The sequence below is a fragment of the Amphiprion ocellaris genome, chromosome 16, assembly GCF_022539595.1.
Source record: "Amphiprion ocellaris isolate individual 3 ecotype Okinawa chromosome 16, ASM2253959v1, whole genome shotgun sequence".
NCBI lineage: Eukaryota > Metazoa > Chordata > Actinopteri > Pomacentridae > Amphiprion > Amphiprion ocellaris.
The window spans coordinates 7767883-7792679 of NC_072781.1; the positions used below are offsets into that span (position 1 = coordinate 7767883).

At 38.5% G+C, this 24797-nt stretch overlaps 1 protein-coding gene across 1 annotated transcript in view; it reads left to right on the top strand.

The window, feature by feature from the left end:
- Window positions 1-597: 597 nt before the first annotated feature.
- The window catches only part of LOC111580706 (VPS10 domain-containing receptor SorCS1-like), a 51446-nt gene continuing 27246 nt past the window's right edge, over window positions 598-24797 (top strand). The window contains exons 1-5 of the mRNA XM_055018763.1: window positions 598-1474; window positions 14269-14336; window positions 15528-15627; window positions 15846-16004; window positions 17445-17518. Of these exons, the coding sequence (XP_054874738.1) occupies window positions 815-1474; window positions 14269-14336; window positions 15528-15627; window positions 15846-16004; window positions 17445-17518 (1061 nt within the window). The 5' untranslated portion in view covers window positions 598-814. The remainder of the gene's footprint in view (window positions 1475-14268; window positions 14337-15527; window positions 15628-15845; window positions 16005-17444; window positions 17519-24797) is intronic.

A 24797-nucleotide genomic window follows, 5' to 3' on the forward strand; every position in this document is an offset into this window, starting at 1 on the left:
CCTCATTATTTTCTGTCATACAAGCCTCCATTAACCCGAGAATAGGCCACAGAACACATGAGCTTAAATTTGGAGAATATGCATTTTCTCCATTGAGCTGTGTTGAATGGATAATACAGGAGTGCAGCCTTATAGTGGAATCATTTCCAAGCCATTTTGCAGGCAGGGCCACAACAGAGTCATTACCTGCATGGCGTAATTGACAGTGAACACAGGCAATCTTGTTAATTGATTACCCAGACCTGTGCTAATGGAAAATGCAAAGCTTCATTGTACCTTCCATAAAGAGCCTGTCAGTAACATTTCCTCACAAAGAGGACCAGACTCAGACCCACTAATGTTTCCAGACATTTCCCAAGAGATGCTTACATCAGAAGACCTATCAGGCGCTTTTAATTCACTGCATAATCACCTATAAGATGATTGCCCGGCCAAATATTTCATAGTGACATTGAATGAGGCACAGTGCTGATCAGAATCGCAATAAAGACCCACAGGAGAGCACATGTCTCCACAGAAATAGAATTTAATTAAGAATACGCCCAGTTGCTGCTGTTTTGTTTTTTGTTTTTTTTAGCCAGGTTGAGATGAGGATGCGGGGGTTTGGGCCCCGCTCCCCTCTCGTGCAGGATTCAGCCTTCAGCTCCTCCTCTGTTGCATCGTTTGCATCAGTACTTGGGAACACTTGTGCGCGCTGCTGCTGCACCTCCCCACAGCGCATTCACGGACTCCACTTTGCCAGGTGATGACAGGCAAGCGCTCAAGACTGAAAATGATACGTTTCTAACACGCCTGAAGTCGGAATCAACGTAGAATGGAGACGCGCCTCGGCCACTGCCTTTTTATGATTTTCTCTGAGTGGATTTGGCTCTTGACCACAACTTCCATCCTGGGCGGAACAAAAGCGGAGGTAAGGTGCATTCCCTCATGCCAGCTACCGCTCGTCGCAGCATTTCCCCGGGAACTCTCGGCGCTGGATTTGTCTAATTTTGGCGACGCACCAGCTGAAGAATTTGTTGGATTTACCGAGGGGTCACCCAGAGCTGGCTTGGACGAGAAGCACAGCGTTGCGGAATTAACCGCGAGCGAAGAAAGTTCGCACAAAGTACAGCCGCGGTCAGGGGAGAATGACACAAATTGTCTGCAGAAGGACGCCGTGAACCGTCACCAGAAACTTTCCCACCCTGAAGTGTTTTCCCAAAGTGTTTCTGACCCCTCTTCGAGTAACAAAACCGAGAATGGCACCGGTGATGGAAACGATGTGGCGCTAAACGAGGACGGGAATGTGGCCAGTTGGAGACGAACGCGAGGTGCGAGGAGCGCAGAGACTTGGTCCGGATTCAGACCCGAGGGCGGGGAGGACGCTTCGGTTTCGGACCAGGAGGAGTTTCAGCTCACAAGTTCGACATTTGCACTCACCGAGGACACGGCTCACAACCAGGCGATGGTGCACTGGTCCGGGCAGAACAGCAGCGTAAGTACTTGATGTGCTCCAGATTTACGCACGGACCTCTTTTGACGCATTGTGGTCAGCGTTCACTCTCAGCTCTGTTGTGGTGATACGAGTGAGTTAAAGATTCCGGTTTCACATTGAATAACGCGATCTAGATTAAAACTGAGACTGCTGGCAGAGTTTTAGAGGAATCAGTCCTGTGTGTCTGTCTTGCCCCCTTCTCGCACATAAACACACATGCACACGCACACACACGTACCAACACACCCTATCCATGCCATTCTGTATTGATGAGCTGACTTGGCACGTATATGAGTGGAATTTAAAGAGGAAAATAAGCAAACTTTAATGCTCTGCCTGCGCGAGTTGAAAGGGAATTGTGTTTTCTCGCTCTTTTTTAAACCTCCCTATCATTTGTTTTTACTCACATACTCACACAAAGGCTCGTTCTCGTATTTTCTTTTCTTTTATGGACAATTACTGATGTGGACAGTTTTCTGTTGGCATATATTTCGTGCGTAAATGAGATCAATAAACCCCTTTATGTTCCCCAAAATTGAAAAAATGGTGATGCTATCAAAGACTAAGGTGGGGAGTTTAAATAGCATTAATAATATTTAATTTCATATAGTGATGTTTAGTAAATGGATGGATGATATGGTGCAGTTTAGAGTGTAAATAATGTGAACTTGAAGTGCCTCATAATAAACAGAAATTAGGGCCATAATGAAGCACAAAAAAGCATCATATTATAAAATGCTAAATATAAGCACATGGCGACAGATAAACATTTCAAGTTAAATGACAAGTTGAAAGCTAAAGGTAATTAGCAGTGCAGCTTAAAAAGATCTTCTGAGATTTCCTGTCAAATACCCAAGGGGACTTGCACTCTACGATTTTGGGAAGATTCAATTTTCTTATGTCTTTCTTTCATACGTCTCTGAACTTCAAACAAACTCACAGTGGAGGATGTGAGCAAACGTAGAGGCACTTAAAATAACAGGGAGTCTTCGATGTAAGCTGGTCCCACGCCCTGTAGAGCTCTAAGCAAAGAGACTTTAAAGTCAATCCTAAAAGATACGTGGATCCATGTCAGGTTCAACTGAAACCATAATCACTCGATGTGCTTCTTGTCTTGTTTTGGTCAAGAGTCAAGCAGCAGAGTTTGGTATCCTTATGTAAATTTTCAGCGACACCAGTCAAATGTGTAGTAGTCTGCTCAGGATGTAAGCATGAATTAGCTTTTCAACAAAAGAATTCTGATTTAAAGGTGTAATTTAACACCATGCTCAAAGCCCAACACACTGTCATACTGCATAACGTCCAGGCTTGATCTGTGGCAGCAGAGATCCAAGACTGTTGAATAGTGTATGTCTTCGCCTTGGGGCTAATCAGAAGTATTTATGTCTTGTTTGTCGGAGTTTCAGAGGGTTCATATATTGATTAAAGATTAAGAATGTGAGCCAGTTTGTAGCCACCATTTGGCTGCACAGATATGTATAATTCTGTGTCATCAGCATAGATGAGGAAGTTTCCATTTTGAAAGTGTTAAAATAGGGGTTGCATGCAGACGTGCAAAGCGTGGGGCGGAAGAAGGCTTCTTCTGATTCATCACAAGACATAAATAAAAAGCAAAACAGACTCCAATAAAGAGCCTAAGCCAAGCTACATTTTCTTGAAACTACTTCTTTCCAAAAAGAATAGTTCGACTTTAAGAAAATGAAACTTAATTGCTTTTTTGTTGAGACTTGATGACAAGACACCTCTCTGTACATGTTTGTACAGTAAATATGAAGCTAGAGACAGCAGATGGTTACATTTGTTAAGCATTAAGACTAAAAATAAAGGAAAAAAAGGTAACGTGGCTCATCCAAAAGGCAAGAGACCTGACAGCATCTCTAAATATGACTTTTAAACTCTTGGATCATGTTGTTTATGTGCACATAAGCAGAAATTATCTTGTGATGGGTCAGATTGAAATATTTCTTAGCTATTTCCATTTGTTTGCATTCTTTATGCTAAGCTATAAGTTCATCACCATTTGCATTTGAATTCATATTATTAGTTATACTTTTCAGGGAGTCTACAGTGTTGTTACACGTGGTTTATTTTTAAATGGTGCAACTCAACATGCATGAGTCAGTTGTACTCCTAAACTTGTTATTCAAATATCTGTAATTGATTCAAGTCATTTCCCCCAGACTTTGGCATCGTCATTTCCACAGTAACATTTCTGCTTCAAGAAATTTCCCTCCGTGATGCACAGTCTCACTCCGCCTACAAACAATGTAATGTGTGTCTGTGTGTGTTTTTGCTTGTGTGACATACCACACCCCGCCTCTCTCTCCATGTGTGTAATTGCAGCCAGGTGGTTATCAAGAAAAGTTGCAGCTTTTTCCAGCTGGTGTACTTATTTTATAATTCTATTTAAAGGAGTGATCTGTTTAAAAATTAACTGAGTTTCCTTTTCCTAATTAAACATCTTTGTACAACTATGTTAACATTTACAGTTCAGTCATAAGGGCTTCACTCACCCTCCCTCGGTAAGAGAAGACATTTAGCAGCAACCTATTCTCATGGGCTGAATGATAAAGGAGAGACAGTTTAAATGTTTAAGTAGATAGATAGTAAGTTGGCCTACAAATACAAAAAAAAGTGTTTTGGGGCTGTTAGATGCTTGAAGTGTTCATGTGTGCGCATGTATGGTCTCCTCCGGCTTGTTAGCGTGATTCAGTTTGTGTGTGAAACTCTTCTGACACTTCAAGCTGTTGTCACATGTTGAGTTTGTCACACATGAAATCAAATTCTCAGGAGGCCACAACTCCTCCAAAAAATCAAGGCATTTCTCTTTTGTAGTATTTGTTCACAAATTCTGAAATCTGACAACTGTTTTAGTATCAGGTCCATGGGACACAAGCCAATAAGTGCAATTTTTGAGACAAATCGAATCAAAGCATGTTGTTGACTAATTTTGATATTTAGTTTTTATGTCCAATTCCATTTTTTTTTTTTTTTTTTGCCACCCAATCGCTTTTGAAACTGGGTTGATGGATTTTTCTTTACTCTTCTTTTATCATTTGTCCAATTATCACTGTTTGAAAATTAAGCTGCAATGTCATTTCAGCTTTTCAATCAACATGAAAACCAGGGAATATTATGCGAAGCAGTGTTGAGTCCATGTGCTGCTACCACTCTAATTCATGTGGTGATTGTCTGTCACATGTAACGTTTTAATCCCAAGTGTCCCCTCACTGGACTTGAACAATTTAACCACACCAATTAATTGGAGAGCTTCAAAGATTTGATTAGAAATTAAAAACAAGAAACAAACTGTAATAAATCGAGAAGATGTATTTGAATATTGGCTTTATTTTTAATTTGAATGTCATGTGGCGTTCATGCTATCATAGCCTTGAAAAAGCCCAGTGTGGTAGACGGACAATTTCAATTAGCTCATGTTCATCAAAGATCCACTGTGCTTTTTTGAGCCACCAAAAGCACAACATATTTTAAAGCAGACAATATCAGGGGCTTAAATATCCAAAGTTCATTAGTGTGTGCGGTGAGGCATATTTGATTTAGCTGAGATTGTGTTGGTTTTGTCACTTTCAATTTGAAATTGGAAAAACACTTTGAACATTCTAAGAAAAATATCAAACATTCAATCTCTATTGATCTGTTCAAATGTGGCAGAGATTAAACTCAGTTAAATTAGTAACGGCAACACTTTTCTGGGGGGTTGTTAATTCCACAACACATGTTGGAATTAGGCTACATGGGTTTCTTTTTTTTTAATTTGAATAAATTATGTATTGCATTGAATTTATTTTGACTTATCTTTTGTGAAAGTGAAAGACCTGCTCTGTATGTTGTCCTTGCGTTTGAATGGCTTTTATTCTGGTGTTCTAGTTTCCTTTCACAGTCCACAGACGAGCAAGGTGAATCAGAAAGTCGAAATTGCCTGTAGGTGTGAATATGTTTGTCATTCTGTTTGCCCTGTGAGTCTGTCAAACTGTCCTGGGTCTTGCCCAGTGGATGCTGGGATAGATTTTATCTCCCCATGACCTTGAACACATCTGTGCTATTTTGTATTCAGTCTATCCAGCTGTTTTAAATACAGCAGGTGTGATGCAAATTACTTAAAATTCTACCCAGACGACACACTGTATTATTAATTTTATGAACAAAAGGCTTGTTGTGTTGTATTGTGTTGTGTATCCAGTTGAAAGTGGATGCCACCCTCTTTCTCTTCTTCTCTTCTACTTTTGTGTTGGAGCAAGACGATGAAGATCTCTGAATCCAGGACTATTCTCATAGTTTTTAACCTAAAACATTCGATTCTTGGCACAACCTCCATGGCTTTGAGCTTCAGCTCACTACTCAGTGGATTTTTTTTCATGGTTCTCCATTTCTTGGAGAAGAGGTCATCATATTCCATCTCTGCCTTAAACTGAATGGCCTGCTCGTGCATACACAAAACCTACTACGTCTGGAACATTTCCCCACCAGCCCTCTGCTCATGGAAAAATACCCTTTTCTCTTAGAGCAAACTCGAGGAGCAACTTCGCAGTTGTTATAACCCATGTTTTGTAGTATTTTCAGCTTTTCCATTTTTGTTGAGGGCCTCCTCCTCTTCTCAGATCTTGAGTTGGATAGCTCGCTGAAGAGCTTCTCCTCATCGGCTTCATTGAGCTCTTGGTGAATTGTCTCATCCGTTTCTGCAAAGTGGAGGCGGCTCAGGTATGCAGTCAGTAGTTTCATTCCTAGTTGCATCTCTGACTCACCGACTGAACTGTGGATGCAATGTTTTATTCTGTGGCACTCTCCACTTCCATTTCACGATTTTCCTCAGTGTCCCAGAGAAACCGATGGATGTGAGCATGCAATAGATGTTCTATCTTTTGTCATGTTGTTGACCTGGGACTGTTAGGCTTAGACTGTAAGTACAATGAAGTGAGAAAGCTGTCAGTGCAGGTTCTGTCTGTCCAATGCAGGTATCTGTCCTTTTCTACTGTCATTACTGAAGCAATTCTATCCTTCAGCTACACAAACTTACCAAAAAGTCCACGAAAGACACTTCACTGATTTTAAGCTAATATGGTTGTTAATGCAGGAAATATAATTACATAGAGAAATGTACTGCCAGTTTGAACGATATACAAACATGCTTTTCAACACCAGTGCCAACTAGAATGTATGGGAAGTAGAAGTGGAATGTTGGTGTTGGAGCATTACTCAGGCATATAAATGACTACAGTAAAAGTAAGCCTTGAAATATGCTGCAAAAATTAGATCTGCAGGGTTTTGAAAAACTTGAAAGTTATGGCTTCTTCATCTGTGACTGGCAGGCTTCTTCTCCTTCTTCTTCTTCTTCTTCTTCTTTGCCATAGATACCCGAGTCCTGGAGTCACAGGGAAAATTCTATATTTGCCCAGGGTACTATATTTTGAGGTGAAAGCCGGGCTTGCTCAAAGAAAAATGTTGATGTCTAATATGCAATGCATAAAAATATATGGCAAATATTCAACACAGAATATGATTAGATATGCAGGATGAATTAGGTCAAAATAAAACTACAATATTCTGTCTGAAAACTGTGGGACACAGTTGTGTGGATCAAAGATGAAAGAGAGACATGAGAGTGATATTGATCTTCTCCTATAACTCGTGGCAAGAGAATGAATAATCATATTTCCCCAAATGTTAAAATATTCCTTTATGGAAGAGGCTTTCATTTGCACAGAAGCAGCACCCAACTAAAAAAGTCATGACCTCATTGAATAACATGTGTAAAGGTCAGAGGTCAAACTGAGAGTTAACAGGATCAATATATAACTGAGTGACTTTTGAAGTCCATGGGATATATCTCCCACACATTTTAATCAAAGGTTAAAAAAAAATAAACTAATGTTTTTATGTTCATTCTGATCATATCTTTAGAAATTTCACAATTATTTATTATGGAAACAATCACTTATTAATAAGAAATGACTGGATATCACTAAAATGTCAACTAAATAACCGTCTGAGTTTAATAATAACCACCTTCTAATTAGCTAAACAATAATAAAATGAGCTTATTCAAAAATTGTTTTGATTGTGTTCTTTTTATAAAGTTCAGATAATCATGACAGATATTTCTTTTTTGGCAACATATCAAATTTTATATGTAAAATATCAAATTGTATCTGTGTCAGAGAAATCACTTTCAACTAAGTTCCCCATTACAAAAACACCTCTCAAGGAAGTGTGTTAATTCCAGATCACATGACCTGCTCCACATGATGTCATTTCCTCCTGAAGAAAAGTCTGGCCAGACTCCAAGGCTTTCTGAGTTATTTAATATAAAGTAGTGTGTGAGTCAAGTGTGGACTTGTAGCATGTCAACAGGTTTACTACAATATCTTTATAGATAACTTTCTATTTAAATTTTACTCAATTGTATATATAATATTTTAGAAGAATCTTTCTGTAAAAATGCCATGTGGTGTTTGGTTATAGGCGGCCATGTTGATTTTAGGCCTGAAAACAGCAAAAATGTCAACTATGTTACAAAAAGTCCCACAATTATATACTGACCCAACATACTTCCGTCTATCAACAATCATTGGTAAATGTAACAAAAGTAAAATAGCCTATTGTTGTTTTCATCCAAAAATATGTGCTGCACCCAAATATTCCTGAGCCAAATTCAAAACTACATTTATGTAAAAGCAAATTGTCTTTTGTGTTTTGGCAGCTGGAATAATGCCTTTCATTGTATTTTTTAAAGCGTTTTTTTTTCCAGATTGAGGAGGATTTTGTTGTCAGGGGATTATTTATTGTTTCTAATGAAACAAGATGAATGAAAATAGATAGATGCATTTAAACTATTTAGGTTTTTCAATACGCAGCATTCGGTTTTTAACGAGAACATAATGACCAAAAGGGGATTTATGACTACATGTGTCCCAGTTTATCAGCTTGTCAATGTTTCTTCTTGTTCCATCGCAACAAAAAAATCACAGTTTTTTGCTATTATAGCAGCATTTAATCTGGATGGTGATGTGGGCAGTTATTGTCACCTTTTCTACCTGGTTCTTCATGCTGTGCTTTAGAGGAGGAAAAGGAGACAGAATGTGTTCAATTGTTTAATTCAGTTTTACACCTTTCCACCATTTTATCTCTCCTACCTCCCCCTATCTTGATTCTGCCTCCTCAGCATACCGTCACAATGCTCAGGACACATGTAGTTTCCCTCAGAAAACGTGTTGACATGCTCAGAGAAGCCTGTGGCCACGGCTGTCAGAGCGGACCGCCACCGGCTCGCCTCTCTCTCGGGTGGCTGTGATGGACAGGCTGTGGAGGGAGGGTGAAGGCTTGATGTAATGTAGTTTCAGGGAGTGAACATCATGCACATCAATAAATTCATGAAATACATAATGATCAGAACTGTAACACCTCAACCTAACCTACAACAACAGAAGACAAAGAATTTGTTTTTTCTCCTAGCAAAATTCGTGGCATTGCCTCTGCTGCCTGGATGAACAGGGGGACGAGGTTTTTAAAGCTCAGCACTGCACAGAAACTACTGGCAGGCTGAGTTCAGCTCTGCCAAGCCACCAAGCCTTCCCGCGGTGAGGTTCTCTAACTCCTTGAAATCCTGCTGAGTGTGTTTTTTATCGGCAAGCTGCGTTCCCCTCCTGGGTTTCCTTTCTTCTCCACTGAGTACAATCTAACCGAACAGAAATTCCAAATCCCAGTCAGGTGAAGATTTTATTCTAGACCGGGATGAAGTTAATTTGCCAGGAATAACAATGCATAATGAGATCTCACCTCTTTCTCTTTTTTTCTCCCCTTTTTCTTGTCACAGACACATCTTTGTGTTTGCATTTCTTCGTGTTTGCTTAAATCAAGCTGCTGCGCAGGTCTGTATTTTTATGTGCGCTCCAACTGTTTCCACTGTGACTCAGTGTTGTTTCAAGAACAGCTGCTGTAGCTTCAGAATGATTGTAGTAGCAGCTGGTAGGCAAAGAATCAGCTTGTTCATTTGCAGACATATCATTTAAATGAGATAATGTCTTGACAATTAATGTTAAAATTACCACCATGTCTTGGAGAGGGCTTTTTACTCCTCAGCTGTGTCTTGGTGCCTCAGTGCTCCATCCATGGATCAGCAACACTCTCCCAGTTGGTTGCTGTTGTCAGTGTTCTTTTGTTAGCCGTTGCTCAGTTTGCACCTCATTTTGTGCTTCAGAACACTTTCATTTTACTGCGGCCACCTGCATTAGTTGTTCATATGAGTTATGCCATCTGGCTGCTGGAAGAAAAGCTTCGCATTCAGAACCGTAACGTTGATTCACTCGCTCAAGTTCTTCACTTTGGATTTACAGTGATGCACTTTGGCAAACAGGAGGTTTCAAACACAGTTAGAGAAGCTAAAAAGACATATGGACCAGAGAAATTCCTTCCCCGGCATATTTATCTAATCAGCTGTTTTATTTTATTTATGTTGGTGGAAATGTACTACATTAAAGAGTCCAGGGAGCTTTTAAGTTTGTCAACATGCGACTAATCTTTTACCATCTCGCTCAGCACTTCCAGATTTCAGACTGAGAGCTGAAGATTTAAAAGGAGGTTTTGGGAAAAAAAGAGAAATTAAAAAAACCCACTCCATCCACAGTGGGCACAACTTTTTGGTTGGGTTGAAAAACCTACCCACTCGCTGTCTAATCTTGCCTGCATTGATCAGACCCCCTCCTCTCGCACGCAGAAGCTTCCAAGCTCAGCAGGCCGCCGTAGTCAACTGCTGAACTTGCCCAGGCTTTCATTTATGCCAAAGAAGCAAATGATGCGCGAGTATAAGCCCACAGAAGAAGGAAGTCGTTTCAGTTGACTTATCAACCGAGCTTCTTCTTCGACACGGAGCCGTTGTCTTGGCATGAGGAGTCCAATAACGTCAGACGCTCGCTGTTCTGCTTGAAAGCGGCAGCTGTAACAAGAAGCACCTGCAGCAAGCTCGTTTAAGATACACTGGTTATTTGACGTTCACAGATCAGTGGTATTACCGTCTGCCAAAAGTAGCAGAAGGCTGCTATGAGTCACATTATAACTGAGGTTTATTACTTCAAGAGCGACACGAGAAAGTCTAAATAATACCGTACAAGTGATTAAAGCAACACTGGAAATTCTTTAGTGACATTCCCTGATCTTCAGCACTTTAATTCACTGTGATTATCTCCTCCTTGTATCTACATACCAGCTTTATCAGGACAACTAGTAGTTTATGTTCTGCAAAGTGATATTGCGAAGTTGCTTTATAATTTATGATTGCGGTGACCTGCTCCCATCCATGGGAGAACCAACAGCTCTGACTTCAAACAGCCGAGCTTCAGCACAACATCTGGCCCACGAGGAAATGTTGCCTTTGTTAATGAAGTGATATAAATTGATGTGGCAGACAAAAGCCTCTGTACATTATGAGTCTCACTCAGGTGCTATTGAAGAGTACATCAGTGCGCTCTTCTGCAGGTTTTTACTGCTGCCGAGCGAACCGCACGACAATAAACAATATGATAGAAATAGACAATTCTTTCTTTGTTAAAGGTGTTAAATGATGCTCTTTAATGTGGGGATTTTATCAAGTGAAGTTCCATAGTTTATGCTATTGTGGCCCCCGAAGGGCTTTGAATTTGCCTGTTATGCTGTGCTTTTTTTTTCATTCTTTGAAAGGAAAGATTATTAACACTTATGTGGTGTTGGTGTCTTGTAAGTAGGTGTTTTCGCCTTTCTCCTCCCAATTAGTTTGTTTTAGTTGTGACATTTAATGTCAACAATTATCACACATTTCAATATCGTAATTACACATCAGCTTGATTCCTTAAGAAAAAATGAACTTCAGATCTGCATAATTAAAGCTGTTATAGTTAGTTATATTTAAAATGTTCACACAACATGCTTGTGATTGTGTGTATTTGTGTATTCCTGTTGAGGGTCAAAGAGGAGCTGGATCCTTCCCCAGTATACGCTGGGCGAAAAGGCTCAAACATGTGACCACTTTTGGACATATATTTGTCTTTATTATTAATATTCCAGTCAGTAACTCCTCCAACAATTGCTTTTATGGAATCATCCATCTGTTTAATTGCTGTGGCTAAATGTGATGACAGTTTTATTGATGAGGCAACTTAATTCCAACAGCTGATAAGGCCGGATCACCGGGTTGGTGAGAGTGGGAATGAATTGCAATGTGTACTCTGCTGCTCATTTCATTTGTCTCAGGTGTTCATCCTTCAATAACAGAAAGCCTCTGCTTTCTCAATACCTCTACCCCATCCTCACTCTTCTTCGTACACCTTCATTCCACAGCAGTAATCTCTTCACACTAAGCCCTTTAAGTCGCCATTAAGCCCCTATTCATTCTTACATAATGATCGAATTCATCCCAGTCCATTTACCTCCAAGGTTTAAGATTTACAAAGGATTAGAGTTGAAAAAAATCAATTTGCTTGCTCTTGGATGTCAAGTAATCCAGTTTGGAGATATGTTGGTGCTACTGCCGTCTAATGTGTGTACTACATGATAGCTGACACCATAATGTGACACTTTTGTTGAAATTCAAAGGCAGGGAAAAGCTAAAATGTGTAGCATTATTAATCAGAATCAGAGTGTAAGTTGCCATTATCCTCTCTGCGGTGAAATCATTAGAAGAAGAGCCCTCACCCAGCGATTTCAAATAGTAATTTAATGACTTGTGTGACATGCTGAGCTTCAAACACCTGTTTGACACAGAAATATCTACAAAGTGAATATGATATCACTGTATTGATGTGTTAACTGCAGCCATAAAGCTTCACCTTACACTTTCAACATCCTGCAGAACAGAGGAAACTTTTCTAGCTGGCACTAAGGTGAATGCACATTATGTTTCACTGGAATCCTGGATTCTTCCCAAGTAAATGCATAAAGTTAATTGCCACACAGTAGAGCGGGCGGGGGTGTAATTTGTCCTAATTTTGCGACTGCTCCCAGTTGTTTTATTGTGTATGACAGTGTCCATGAGGGTATGACTTTTGGAAGGCGAAAAGGCCATTTTATTGGAAGATCATAAATCTCTGCAACCCCGGTCTGGACACTTTTGTACCAAAGTTATAACAAGCTGTGGGGATTATCTCTAAACTAGCTCTGATTTATAGGATTTCATACATTCAGCGTAATGTAGGAGGAGCAGAGTCACAGTTTTCTTTGTCGGCCCATTCATAGAGAGAACACAATTAGATAGCAAACTCAAAGTGTAAAGTCTCATTTCATTGCATTATGAACAGCCAGAGGAGGTGTGGAATTACATGATTTAATATTTACACTATTTACAATGTATAAATAAGGTAAAGACGTGTTCATTATGGAAAACATGAGCTGTGCATGAAACAAAGCTGAAACTCCTAGATATCTAATTGATTTATAGACTGAAATAAGATCCTCATCTAAATGAATCATCAACAGTCTAAAGTTAAAAAGCACATGTAATTACAGGGATCTCTGTATGATCATTGGCTCAAATATGACTATGTCTGTTGATACAGGAATTAACAATAACCCCAGAAAATCAGATAGTTTGTGTTTTATAAATCAAAGTGACTGTTGCGTTTCATTGTGTGACACTTTCACTGGCAAATGACTGGTGCTGTTGTGTTGTTTCACAGCCAAATTCTGGAGTCCACCTTACATAACTGATCTGATCGTGCCTCATATGTGTCTGTTCTGTTCCACTGATTAGTTTTAAGAAGGGCACACTTTCATTCAGCAGAGATAAGAAGGATTGATTTGATTTGAGCCTGAAAAAATGACTTCTGTTTTTAATCTCTTCAAGCTGGGATTTCATAAAGAAGTTAAAATTTCTTGTTTACATGACAGAGTTCTTAGTTGTTAGAAGGAATGTTACCCCGAATGCTCATATAACACTTGATAATTAGACGGTAGCTGTGAAAAGCTGAACAAGATGCCCAGAGATTCTTCCCGAGAGAGCTATATGATCTGCAGGTTTTATGATTGCACAGTGCAGGCGGGGCGCTGCCGGAGCAATTAATTCCTGTAAAGGATGAAGGGCACCACGCGAACAACTGTTTTTTTTTTTTTTGTGTCAGTGACTGTTGAGGTTTTATTCTTAGTTCTGAAAAAGCATTCCTTTGGACTAAAGTTAATACATAGTCGAATAAGTTTTCCCTTTATACGGTTTCCTTGCTGTGTTTAAAGGAAACTACGAGTCAAAAGCATGTAAACATGACTTCATGCATCAGTAATTTCTGTACATACAAACACACCGGCTTTGATTCAGATATTTTCTGAGGCAAAGAGGCAAGTCGAAATGTCCACAGTGAGCTGTTTATTAATATTAATTTACAAGACATCTTGAAATCTGCTGCTTGTCATGCATTAAGTAAAGGCCTGTGAATTGTGAAGCGCGTACGACTTTGACACTTTTTATGATCGACTTCCAGAAAGATGTCCACGGTATTTACGACATCTGCCTTTCTGCGCCCGGAATAAATTATGGTGTTTACTTATTCATTTAGTCATAGCTCACCAGTGGGAGCATTTGCTGGTAGTCTACTGGGCCTTAAAAACCATTACAGCATACATATATGATCCGAAATATCCCCGGGGACTGTGCACGAGGCTTTACAGCAAACTGTGCGACATGTTATCACAGTTTGTTTTTTAATAAAGAGGCGTCTGTCAGGAAGCTTAAAAGACACGTGCATGGACGGCTGTTGTTGCACTACGTTATTGCTGCTGTTGAAAAGCGAAGCTAGTAATCTGTTTGATGTGTTTTGTAGGTGATTCTCATGCTGACAAAATACTACGACTTCAACTCTGGCAGAGTAACAGAGAGTTCTTTATGGAGGTAAGACATTCTAGTATTATCGTCTATATAGGAGAAAAAACTGATGCTGCATTTGTAGCTGTTATAACTAATTAATATAATGACACCATCTAATGATATTGTTGGACTCCTGGAGAATTCATTTAACCCTGTAATGAGCAATAAATAAATTAAATAAGCAAAAAATTATTTCTATCTATCTAGAAATAATAGAAAATAATATTTAAAAAAAGAAAACTGATGTGTGGGTTTTACAGGGTTAAGAGTTGAGAAAGCGTATCAGCCTGATGGCTTTTCCTAATTGCTATTACTGCATGCAGGATAATGCTGTTTCATTTCACTGTCTTCACATAATATGTGAAATATTTCCTGATTTGGCGTAAAGAGCACTGCTTTTTGATAAAATCTGCATTTTGTCACCTTCATCAAATGTCCAGTTTGTGTCAAAAAAAGAAAGAGCTACAACTTTAACCTTTTCAACATCTTGCTTCTTAATAAGGTCATGACAAAAACGAAAAAGTAATGTGAGGAAAAAAGTGTTCAATTCTGCAATAATTAACACTATTTTTTCTCTTGGCTCTGTGAGACATTTCATCCATAAACAAGGATTCCAAAAAACGTGTTTTTCAAAGGTGCTCTTTACACATCAAAAGCTAAAGATCCTGTAAGAGATTTTATAAAAATATATGAAATGCACAACATATGTTTTATATTGTGCAGTACAAAACATCCCTTTGCTGCTTGTTTTCCCCCCTGAAATGTCACCAAGAAGCTGATACTGATCTATTTTTGTCACAATAGCTTACATCTGAAATGAAATCAGCAACACAGTACCACTTCTGGAGCACAAATAAACCATATTTTAAAGAATATATGCATTGGGAGAAATCTCAACACCCCCCCCCCCTGCATTTCTTTTAAGCCAATATGTCTTCTAATCCTGAATTTGATTTATAAAACATGAAAGTGTCAATAATAATAATAATATCTCATCCCCTAGCCATGCATGCCACACAGGATGTTCTTGTTTATTCTGATAATTAAAAAAATCTCCATTCATCTAGCAAATTGCTTCATGACTTCTGCTGTTGCAATTTTCTGCTTGCCTGATATGCTTAATGATACCATCAGCATCTTAACTAGTAGGTGTTGCTGTGTTCTCCTCTACTTTCTACCAAAGCCTGTTTATGTTATCCTATAATTGAATTTTAGGTCAACTGATTATGGGACCACGTATGAGAAACTTAATGAGAAAGTTGGGACAAAAACCATTCTGAGCTACTTGTATGTGAGTCCAAACAACAAACGGAAGGTAAGTTTCAATGTGCGTGCAATGAACAATCCTGCCTGTGTTGAATAAATCTGTCAGTTATTATCACCGTGCTGCAGAGTTGTTATCATTTTTCCTCCATAGCTACCCAGCAGCAGCCTCCACCTTGCACATTGCACAAGCACACTTAAGCCCTGTAGAATGGATGCTGTCAAGGTGGGCTGCTCATTCCTCCCGTCTCTTTTCTTGTCTCGTCTCAGATCATGTTACTGACCGACCCAGAGGTGGAGAGCAGCCTGCTCATTAGCCTTGACGAGGGGGCGTCCTATCAGAAACACAGCTTAGCCTTTGATATCCTCAGCCTGCTTTTTCACCCTGAGCAGGAGGACTGGATCTTGGCTTACAGCCATGACCAAAAGGTAATGTGTAGCTGTCAGATGGTATGAGATAGCTGGAATAAAAAACTGAAAATATGACAGGAAACATCTCTGTGTGAGAGAATAAGGGCTGCTGTGTGTGGCTCCCTTGCAGTTTATTCGGCTGCTTTTGTTAGCCGTGCTGCGGCATTCGACCAGATTGTTGTCACCGTGGGGTCGCAGCAAAACTAATATCTCTATAAAATGTGAAACATATCACTGTCATGGTCAAATGCATTCATTTTGATAATAGCAGCTACGTTTCAGGACACGGTCTTCATGAGCACAGACGTCTGCTACTTAAGCCAAGGCTGCAGTCGCCACCGCAGAAGCAGCCGATTACCTGTGGCCCTAAACAAGTCATAAGGTCTGGCTGCAGACAGCTCTGAATGGATGAGTCCTAGATGGCACAGCGGAAAGTTAACAAGGGAGACACGCCCAAACAATCCACAAGCTCACACACACAAGCACAACTGTGAGCGTAAACACATACCCTCCATTACTCTGTGTGAGAGCCCCGCTGTCTGCTTTACTCAACGCCTCAGACATCAAACTTGGCCTCTCCAGCCTGCGATTGGAAGACTTGATTTTCAGAGAGAAAAACAGTCAAGGTCCGGGAAGTGAGATAAATGGTGCAGGGAGGAAGATGAAAGCTTAGTTGAAAGCCATCGACGGGTCAAAAATAAAGATGCTCTACAGAAGTTTGCCTTCGGGTCGTTCCCTATGTCTTCGTGAAGCAAATTTTCTGTAGTTTTTCTCTCCCTTTTATCGGTATGAGAGTTAAATGAGACTTAGCTTGGTTTCATTTTACATTTTATTGATTGTCTGTCATGTCTTAAAAGCTGTAAGTTCTTAGATTCGTCAGAATGGTGTTGCTGATCCTTGTAAAGCTCAGAGCTTAGATGCGTGCTGCTGGATCATTAAGGCGAGATGACAGGCCTCCTGACTCCTCGAACACCAGTAAAATGGCTACATGGAGAAAAGCTACAATGACAGCTAAATGAGTGATTTTATAACGTCAGTTAGGCTGAAGTCCTGCTGAGTTGCTGAAAGAACGAGTCACTTTGATTTTACCATGTAGAGCAGCTTGCATGTCCTCCTTTCTCTCATAGCCAAGACATCAGAACACATAACTTTAACTCATTTCTATTTTATTTTTCGTTTTAGAAACCTGGCTTCAAAGTATTACTGCATTTTTATGCGAAATGATGGATTTTCTTATATCTGATGCATTTCCACATAAAGTCTGCACTCAGTAGTGCAATATTCAAAACATCATCAACATGGTGATGCAGAAAAATTCGTACAAATGCGACAGCTGCTTGATAATACAGGTGGACATAAATCTGGAGATAAATCTGTTGGATATTCTCACTTGGAAGATAATTCATTACAGTGTACTTCATACCATGCTTATCTGATTAATGCGTTCGTATTTTTCAGCTTTATGTCTCCGTCGAGTTTGGAAGGAGATGGCAGCTCGTGCACGACGGCGTCGTCCCCAACAGGTTCTACTGGTGAGCTTGACAGTCGCTCATTTGCCAAATGTTTGTCCTTACGGTAGATAAATGCTGCGATATTTTCATGTGAAATATGGAAATGTGAGTTGTTTGCATTTTTAGCATTTTGCTCACTACAGTAGTAGAGAGGGGAAATGATTAGTCAGCAGCTCGTTTAGAGTAATGTTAAAAAAAATAGAGTCAGATTTGAACCCATTAACAAATCTGGAATGTCACGTCTCAAGTGTACTTTCAGGAAATGTCACAAATTTAAAAAAAAAAAAAAATTGGCTACATTTGTTATTCTAGCAAAGGTATATAAAAAAAGGAGTCAATGAAACTCACTCAACACATTTTAAACCCTTTTGCTTTTATTAACAAATTGCCAAGCTTTTAGAAAGGCGGATTTTGTATTGATAAATAATACATGTTTACTTTTTCACTTTTTACATAATGTACTAAGTGTGTAGTTTACACATACCGATTAATATTTGATCCATTGAATGCGGTCTCCTCATAAAATATTGTTGGCATAGTGGTGGGATACCACAGTGTGTTACAAATCAAATCCCGTCCAAACATTATCCATCAGTTTTTCATTTATTTTGTATGACGCCTGATGTATGTTGCACACACTCAAGATGAGGCGGAGAGCTTTTGGACGTCTCTCATGGTGTTTTAACATTATTAGCTCATGGGAGGCGGTGCTGGGATTATGGCCCGGGATAAATGATAAATTTGTAATGGTTTTTATAGTTGTTGGCTACAAACTCCTTTTCGCACTTCTCTATAGAGAAAAAACCAAAACCAGAGATTAATCAAAGAGGCTGGAATGACCTACAGTGGAATGATACTCTTGTATTTGAAGTCTTGGGAATGAAAAGTGTTAATAATATTAGGGTAAATAAAAATCTTTAGGGAAGAGGTAATGGCTCAGTAGATTTTAGGGGAGAGCCGTGTGAAAGTCAGTTTACTATCTTGTTTATGAGGCGGATAATTTTTACCCTTGAAGGGAACGTGGATGTGTGACACTCAGCTCTTGAGGGGGTTGAGAAGTAATATATAACTTGTTAATTTGTTTATCCTGATGAATAGAAAACAGAAACTGGGGTAAAATTTAGGTTAATGGTACCTCAGATTGGAGTCGGCTTGGAACATATGCATATCCTAAAACAGCCTATAATATTTAGAGACTATGCTTATGTTTACAACTTATTGTGTAAAATTTCCAGCCTGTACGCGCACTAAAAATACAGTTGCAGTTATAAAACAGTTTGTCAGTCATGAATATAACTACTTATAAAATACGTTACATTGTGAACAAGTCCAACAATAAAAAATCCTCTTTTTACTGATCTAGAAATGCACATTTACAGGTAAGTGTAGACCTTAAATCACAGCATAATTAGCAGCAAATGATATGATATGATATGGACCTCATCTTCTACAAAGTCCCTTCTCATCAGGAAGCTCAAACTGTGTAGAAATGTGCACACATTTGACTTTGGGTTAAATCGTGCCTTGTTTTTCATGAGAGAATATGTTCATAATTTAGACTTGCACCAAACATCAGCAGATGGTCTTTCCTCACACGCCACAGACAATTTGAGCATCGTGAGTGTTGCACTGTGACGTGGTTTAAAAAATGAATAGCAAATAAAGATTTCATTTCTGTAACCCAACAGGGGTATCCATGTAAAATCTCATAGTTAAGGATCTTTCGAGTGAGCCAGGAATATTCAGAAGTAGCGTTTTACAGTCAATATATTAAATAAAAGCAATGTTGTCTGTAGTATTTTTGGTACAAAAACTCACATTTTTGATGTTTCAAATTAGTAAATGTTTAACAAAATGATGGAGAAGATGCTCGCTACAAATTGAGAGGAATGATTTTCAGCACTTCCTGCACTGCTCGACGTGTCTAAAAAAAATCTGACAAACGTGATTTACAAGAACATGTTAAGAGGACCCCATAGGCCGACACAGCGCTACGCGTTAGTTATGGGAGAACATAGTGTAACATTGCAGGGGTTTATTTAAGAGCAAGGGCTGCTGTTCACTGATAGAATTGGATGAAGTATTTGACAGAAAGTCCATTAAAAGAGATGGAGCTGTGAAGCAATTACAGAGTGCTGAGGGAAGCAGGATGGGGGCTTTTTATATTATAGTTGAGACACAGTATGGAAAATGAAAAGAAACCCATCTTCTGTCACAACAGCTGCTATTAATACAACAAGTGGTCACTCCTTGTCGCTCTGCACTGAACAGCTGCCATGAAGAATTACTCGTGGAAGTGAATGAAATGGCCAAGTACGTCTTAGACATAATGAGCAGCGTAGGTCAAACGTTCTTCAGGCCAGCGTTTGGAGATGAGGCTGTAGCAATATTCCTCCTGAGAGAACGGTAAAGATCACAGCCGCATCTGTTACTGCCCGAATGAAAATCAAATTCTAATCTTAAACAAATATTGCGGCACTTCCGATAACAGAAAAACACAGATTACCAAGGGCTTGATGTATTTACTGAGCAGTTTTCTCAATTTTCTTTGTTTTTATTCTAATTATTTATGCAGCTTGAGTTTATGTGCTTTGGGAGAACAACAAAATAGTTGATAAAGGTTTTGCCTCAGTGTCTTATCAAGCTACCTAATGTTCAAAATAAATAACAAGAAAGGTAAAATTTTTTAAAAAGTCTCTGCATCAGGGGAAATTTTAACTATTAAAACTTTTAAAAGACAAGAAACCCTTTGCTAGTTGCTGGGAAATTTAATATTCTATGTAACATGGAGAAGATCTGCTGTTCACTAGTCCAGATTCTTAAAGAAAAATATACGTGCATCGGCTTTTTACAGTGAACAGAAACTCAGCAATTCCTTTTTAATGGTTGATTATACATAATTCTATAAGTTTGATGAATGGCAGCTTTTTAAACCACAAAAGAGTCCTATTGTCTGCAGGAAAAAAACTTCCTCTAGCTGGAGAAAGCTCAGAAGTCTGAATAAACTGAATTCTGTACACCTGACCCTTACTCTTAGGGTTAAACATAAAAACAAGCTAATATATAGGCAAAGACTATCAATGGATAATTAAAGCATAAATTAAGGATGATGTTTTCACACGACAAGATGATTAAAGACATAAAAAGGATATGATTCTGCTACATAAAGATATTTATCCTGCATTTTCTCTCATCTAAGGTTATGTATAAAGGCCTTTTATAAGTTTGAGTATAACTACAAGTCAAAGATCCTCTCCATCAAGCTACACTATCTAATCATATGAATCTAATCATAAAGTAACTGCCAAACATAACATTTTATTGGCCAATCTATGAATTAAATTAACTAATAATCCTTCGTAGCAGGTGTAAATTAGTTAAGTTAGTTTCTTTATTAATACAAATCTAATCAAAAACATAACATTTTGCAGTTTGAAGCATACTGTGTTACATTTGTGAAGTCAGTTTGTCATTTTCAGCTTGTGTTTGTCCTGAAGTTTCAGATATGTCCTCAGAATCAGAATGAGTTTTATTGCCAAGTGAGTTTTCACGTGAGAGGAATTTGGTGCAAAACATAAAATGCTGACAAGTAGACAATTTGGGCTGCACAGTGGTGTAGTGGTTAGCACTTTCGCCTTGCAGCAAGAAGGTCCCTGGTTCGCGTCCCAGCTTTCCCGGGATCTTTCTGCATGGAGTTTGCATGTTCTCCCTGTGCATGTGTGGGTTTTCTCCGGGTACTCCGGCTTCCTCCCACAGTCCAAAAATATGCTGAGGTTAATTGATTATTCTAAATTGCCCGTAGGTGTGAATGTGTGAGTGCTTGTTTGTCTCTGTATGTAGCCCTGCGACAGACTGGCGACCTGTCTAGGGTGTCCCCTGCCTTCGCCCGAGTCAGCTGGGATAGACTCCAGCCCCCCCCGCGACCCTAATGAGGATTAAGCGGTGTATAGATAATGGATGGATGGAAGTAGACAATTTCTAAAGAAAAATAAAAAGATTTTCCTAAAAAAAATTGTCAATATTCTATAGACAATAAGTGTTACAAGTCAAATAAACACCAATTGTAGCTAATACAACTAATTTTAAATAATAAAAAGTCATATATGAATATATAATATAACAGTGCTCACAGTGTGCAATGATATGCAAGTTATTTGTCTAAAAATGTGCTAATTTGCATTGTATATAGTGTGAACAACTTGAAATATGTAAAGAATAACAATAATCCTATTTTAAAAGCTGTGCATTAATGTAGCGCATTGAGTCGGTGTCTGTGGTGGAGGGTGTGGGAGAGAGGCAGAGTCTCTGAGGGTTCTCTAGCCTTAACAATATTTTCTATTCTTTATTCCTCACCTGGCTTATATACACGAGCGCCTCCAGAAATATTTTGTTTGTGTGGCCCGATGGAGCCACTGAAAATCTTGGGATGACGAATACCAAACACCAGAAGGCATGGCCGTGCTATGGGTTCGATGAAAATTATGTGTACGAGTTAAGAAACTCCATAGTGATTTAGTTGTTCTTTTTTTTTTTAATTTTACAGTTAATGCTAATCATTTTCTGCTATGAATTTATACAGGTGCTATTAGTATTTTCGGGTGGCTGACCCTTCAAAATAGCCTGGGAGAATAGAAGCTGCACAGTGTCTGAGGGGAAGAAGTTCACCCAAGACATGTATAGTTTATTTATGATTTCAACAATGAAAATTCTGTCCATGTGCAATGATAATTTATCTACCTGCAGCCACCTGTGGTAGAATAACATGTGTTTTCATTGTTACTGGGATGGACCCATTGCTGTGTTTTAGTAGTTACCTGGAAGTTAGTATGTCCCATAATGTTTGTATTCACACAATGTTGTTGCTGCTGCAAGAATTCTGCTGTGAATCGGAAAGAATCTCCCTTGCTTTTACAAATAATTGGGATTTTATGATCAGATCAGACTTTTACAGTGAAATAACATCAAAAGATGATGAAGCCCAGGTTTCCACTTTGTACCAAATGATTTAACTGGAGTTTAAACTATTTCACAGCTCACCTATCTGAGGTGAGGAAAAAGTACTTTTTGTCATTTACTGTCAGATACTTTTATTTGGGAAATATCAGTAAATAATAAAATTACCATAGTTGTGTCATTTGCATAAATGTTTGTTTGGATCCTGCTGCTGTTTGATGCTGCTTGTATGCAATAAACTCAGAGGAAAGACTCCTTCAAACTAAAGTTTAGCTCCTGTTAACATTTTATCACAACCTGGATTCATTATTAGTGGGTCTTGGAATTCTGATGTGTTACAGACTCTCTTTCCTTTGCAGTTAAGTTGTGTTTTAAGAGGAATTTCAGTTAGAAGAAGAAGGTCAAAGATGTTTTAGGATTTTGAAGGTCTGTGTGCATAGCTCCTGTCTACCAATGACATGCAAACTGTGTCTTTTGCACTCTTTGTGATGTTTATGGATGGGCTGCACAGCCAACTGGCTGCTTATGTCAAGCTGGTTTAGCATTTATTAGCTGTACTGGGTATGTGTTGCAGATATCTGTAATTCAAGTATTCCGAGTCAAACACAATACTTCAGATATCCGCAGTGTCATTCTTCCTGTTCATAGTTGTCATTTCAGATTCTCTTATCATCGTTCTTCAAAGGACAAATGACGTTACTGTAACCATTCATGTTTATTAGGTTCCTCATTCATTACAGATATCCACAATTCTGTTGCAGGGATCCATAACTGAATTATGACTATCATTAATTCTAGTTTGAGACACCTACAGTTTAATTCTGACCACAGCAGCTCATGATGTATTTGAATCCTCTCACTTCAAGAATTCTGCCTTGTGAAAATGTAATTTCAGATATTTTGAATAGACTTTGTAGATATCTGTATTCACAATAGAAGCTATGAGAAACATACTGGAACTGCAACTGGAACTGCAAATGACAAGTTATTTTAGAGAGCTTCCTTCTAGTTAAATCCGACCTGAAGTCTGAAATGAAGAAAGGCCTCCTCAACAAATTCCTTGCTGATAAGCTTTTCCTATTTCATGGCATATTCTGATGTTATCCACCACTGCAACCATCATTACATATGCCAGCAGTGTTTCAGACACTTTGGTGGACCAATATCCAGTGGAAAGCTTTGCATGAGCAATAGTTTGGACAGTTAGAATAATTTTTGTTCTATTACCACAACAAGGTAAAATTGAATTATAGATATCTCTAACGAAATAATGTTCGAGATATCTGAACTAAGAAATACTGACGAGTCGCAGTGTAATAACGACAAGTCAAACCTACATTGTTGAAATGTCATAGTTTAGTCTGTCATCCAAATGTGGAAACAAACGTCATAGTTTAATAAGTCGTCCAAATTGTCACAAAAATGTCATAGTTGAGTATGTAGTCCAAAATGTCACAAAATGTTATAGTTTAGTATGTCGTCCAAAATGTCACAAAAATGTTATAGTTTAGTATGTCATCCAAAATGTCACAAAAACGTCATAGTTTAGTATGTCGTCCAAAATAAGACAAAAACGTCATAGTTTAGTATGTTGTCCAAAATATGAAAAAAAAGGTCATAGTTTAGTATGTCATTCCAAATTTGACCAAAACATCAAAAATTAGTATGTCATCCAAAATGTCACCAAACGTCATAGTTTCGTATGTGGTCCAAAATTTGATAAAAACGTCAGTTTGCTATGTTGTCCAAAATATGACAAAAACGTCAGTTTAGTATGTCGTCCAAAATTTGACCAAAACGTCATAGTTTAGTATGTCGTTCAAAATATGACAAAAATGTCAAAAAAATGTCATAGTTTAGTATGTCGTCCAAAATGTGACAATACTATGTCAAAAAAAATGCGATTTTTCAAACATGTTGTAAAAACGTGCCATATGATGAAATAATGTAAAGGAGGCCGTGAAAAACACTCCAGAAAGGTTTTCTTTGAAAAAAAAATCATCATGAATTTTGGCGCAAAAAAAACGCCTTACTATACTATGTCGAAAAAAAATGCCATTTTTCAAACATGTTGTAAAAACGTGCCATATGATGAAATAATGTAAAGGAGGCCGTGAAAAACACTCCAGAAAGGTTTTCTTTGAAAAAAAAAATCATCATGAATTTTGGCGCAAAAAAAAACGCCTTACTATACTATGTCGAAAAAAAATGCCATTTTTCAAACATGTTGTAAAAACGTGCCATATGATGAAATAATGTAAAGGAGGCCGTGAAAAACACTCCAGAAAGGTTTTCTTTGAAAAAAAAATCATCTTGCGATGTCGTCCAAAATATGACAAAAATGTCA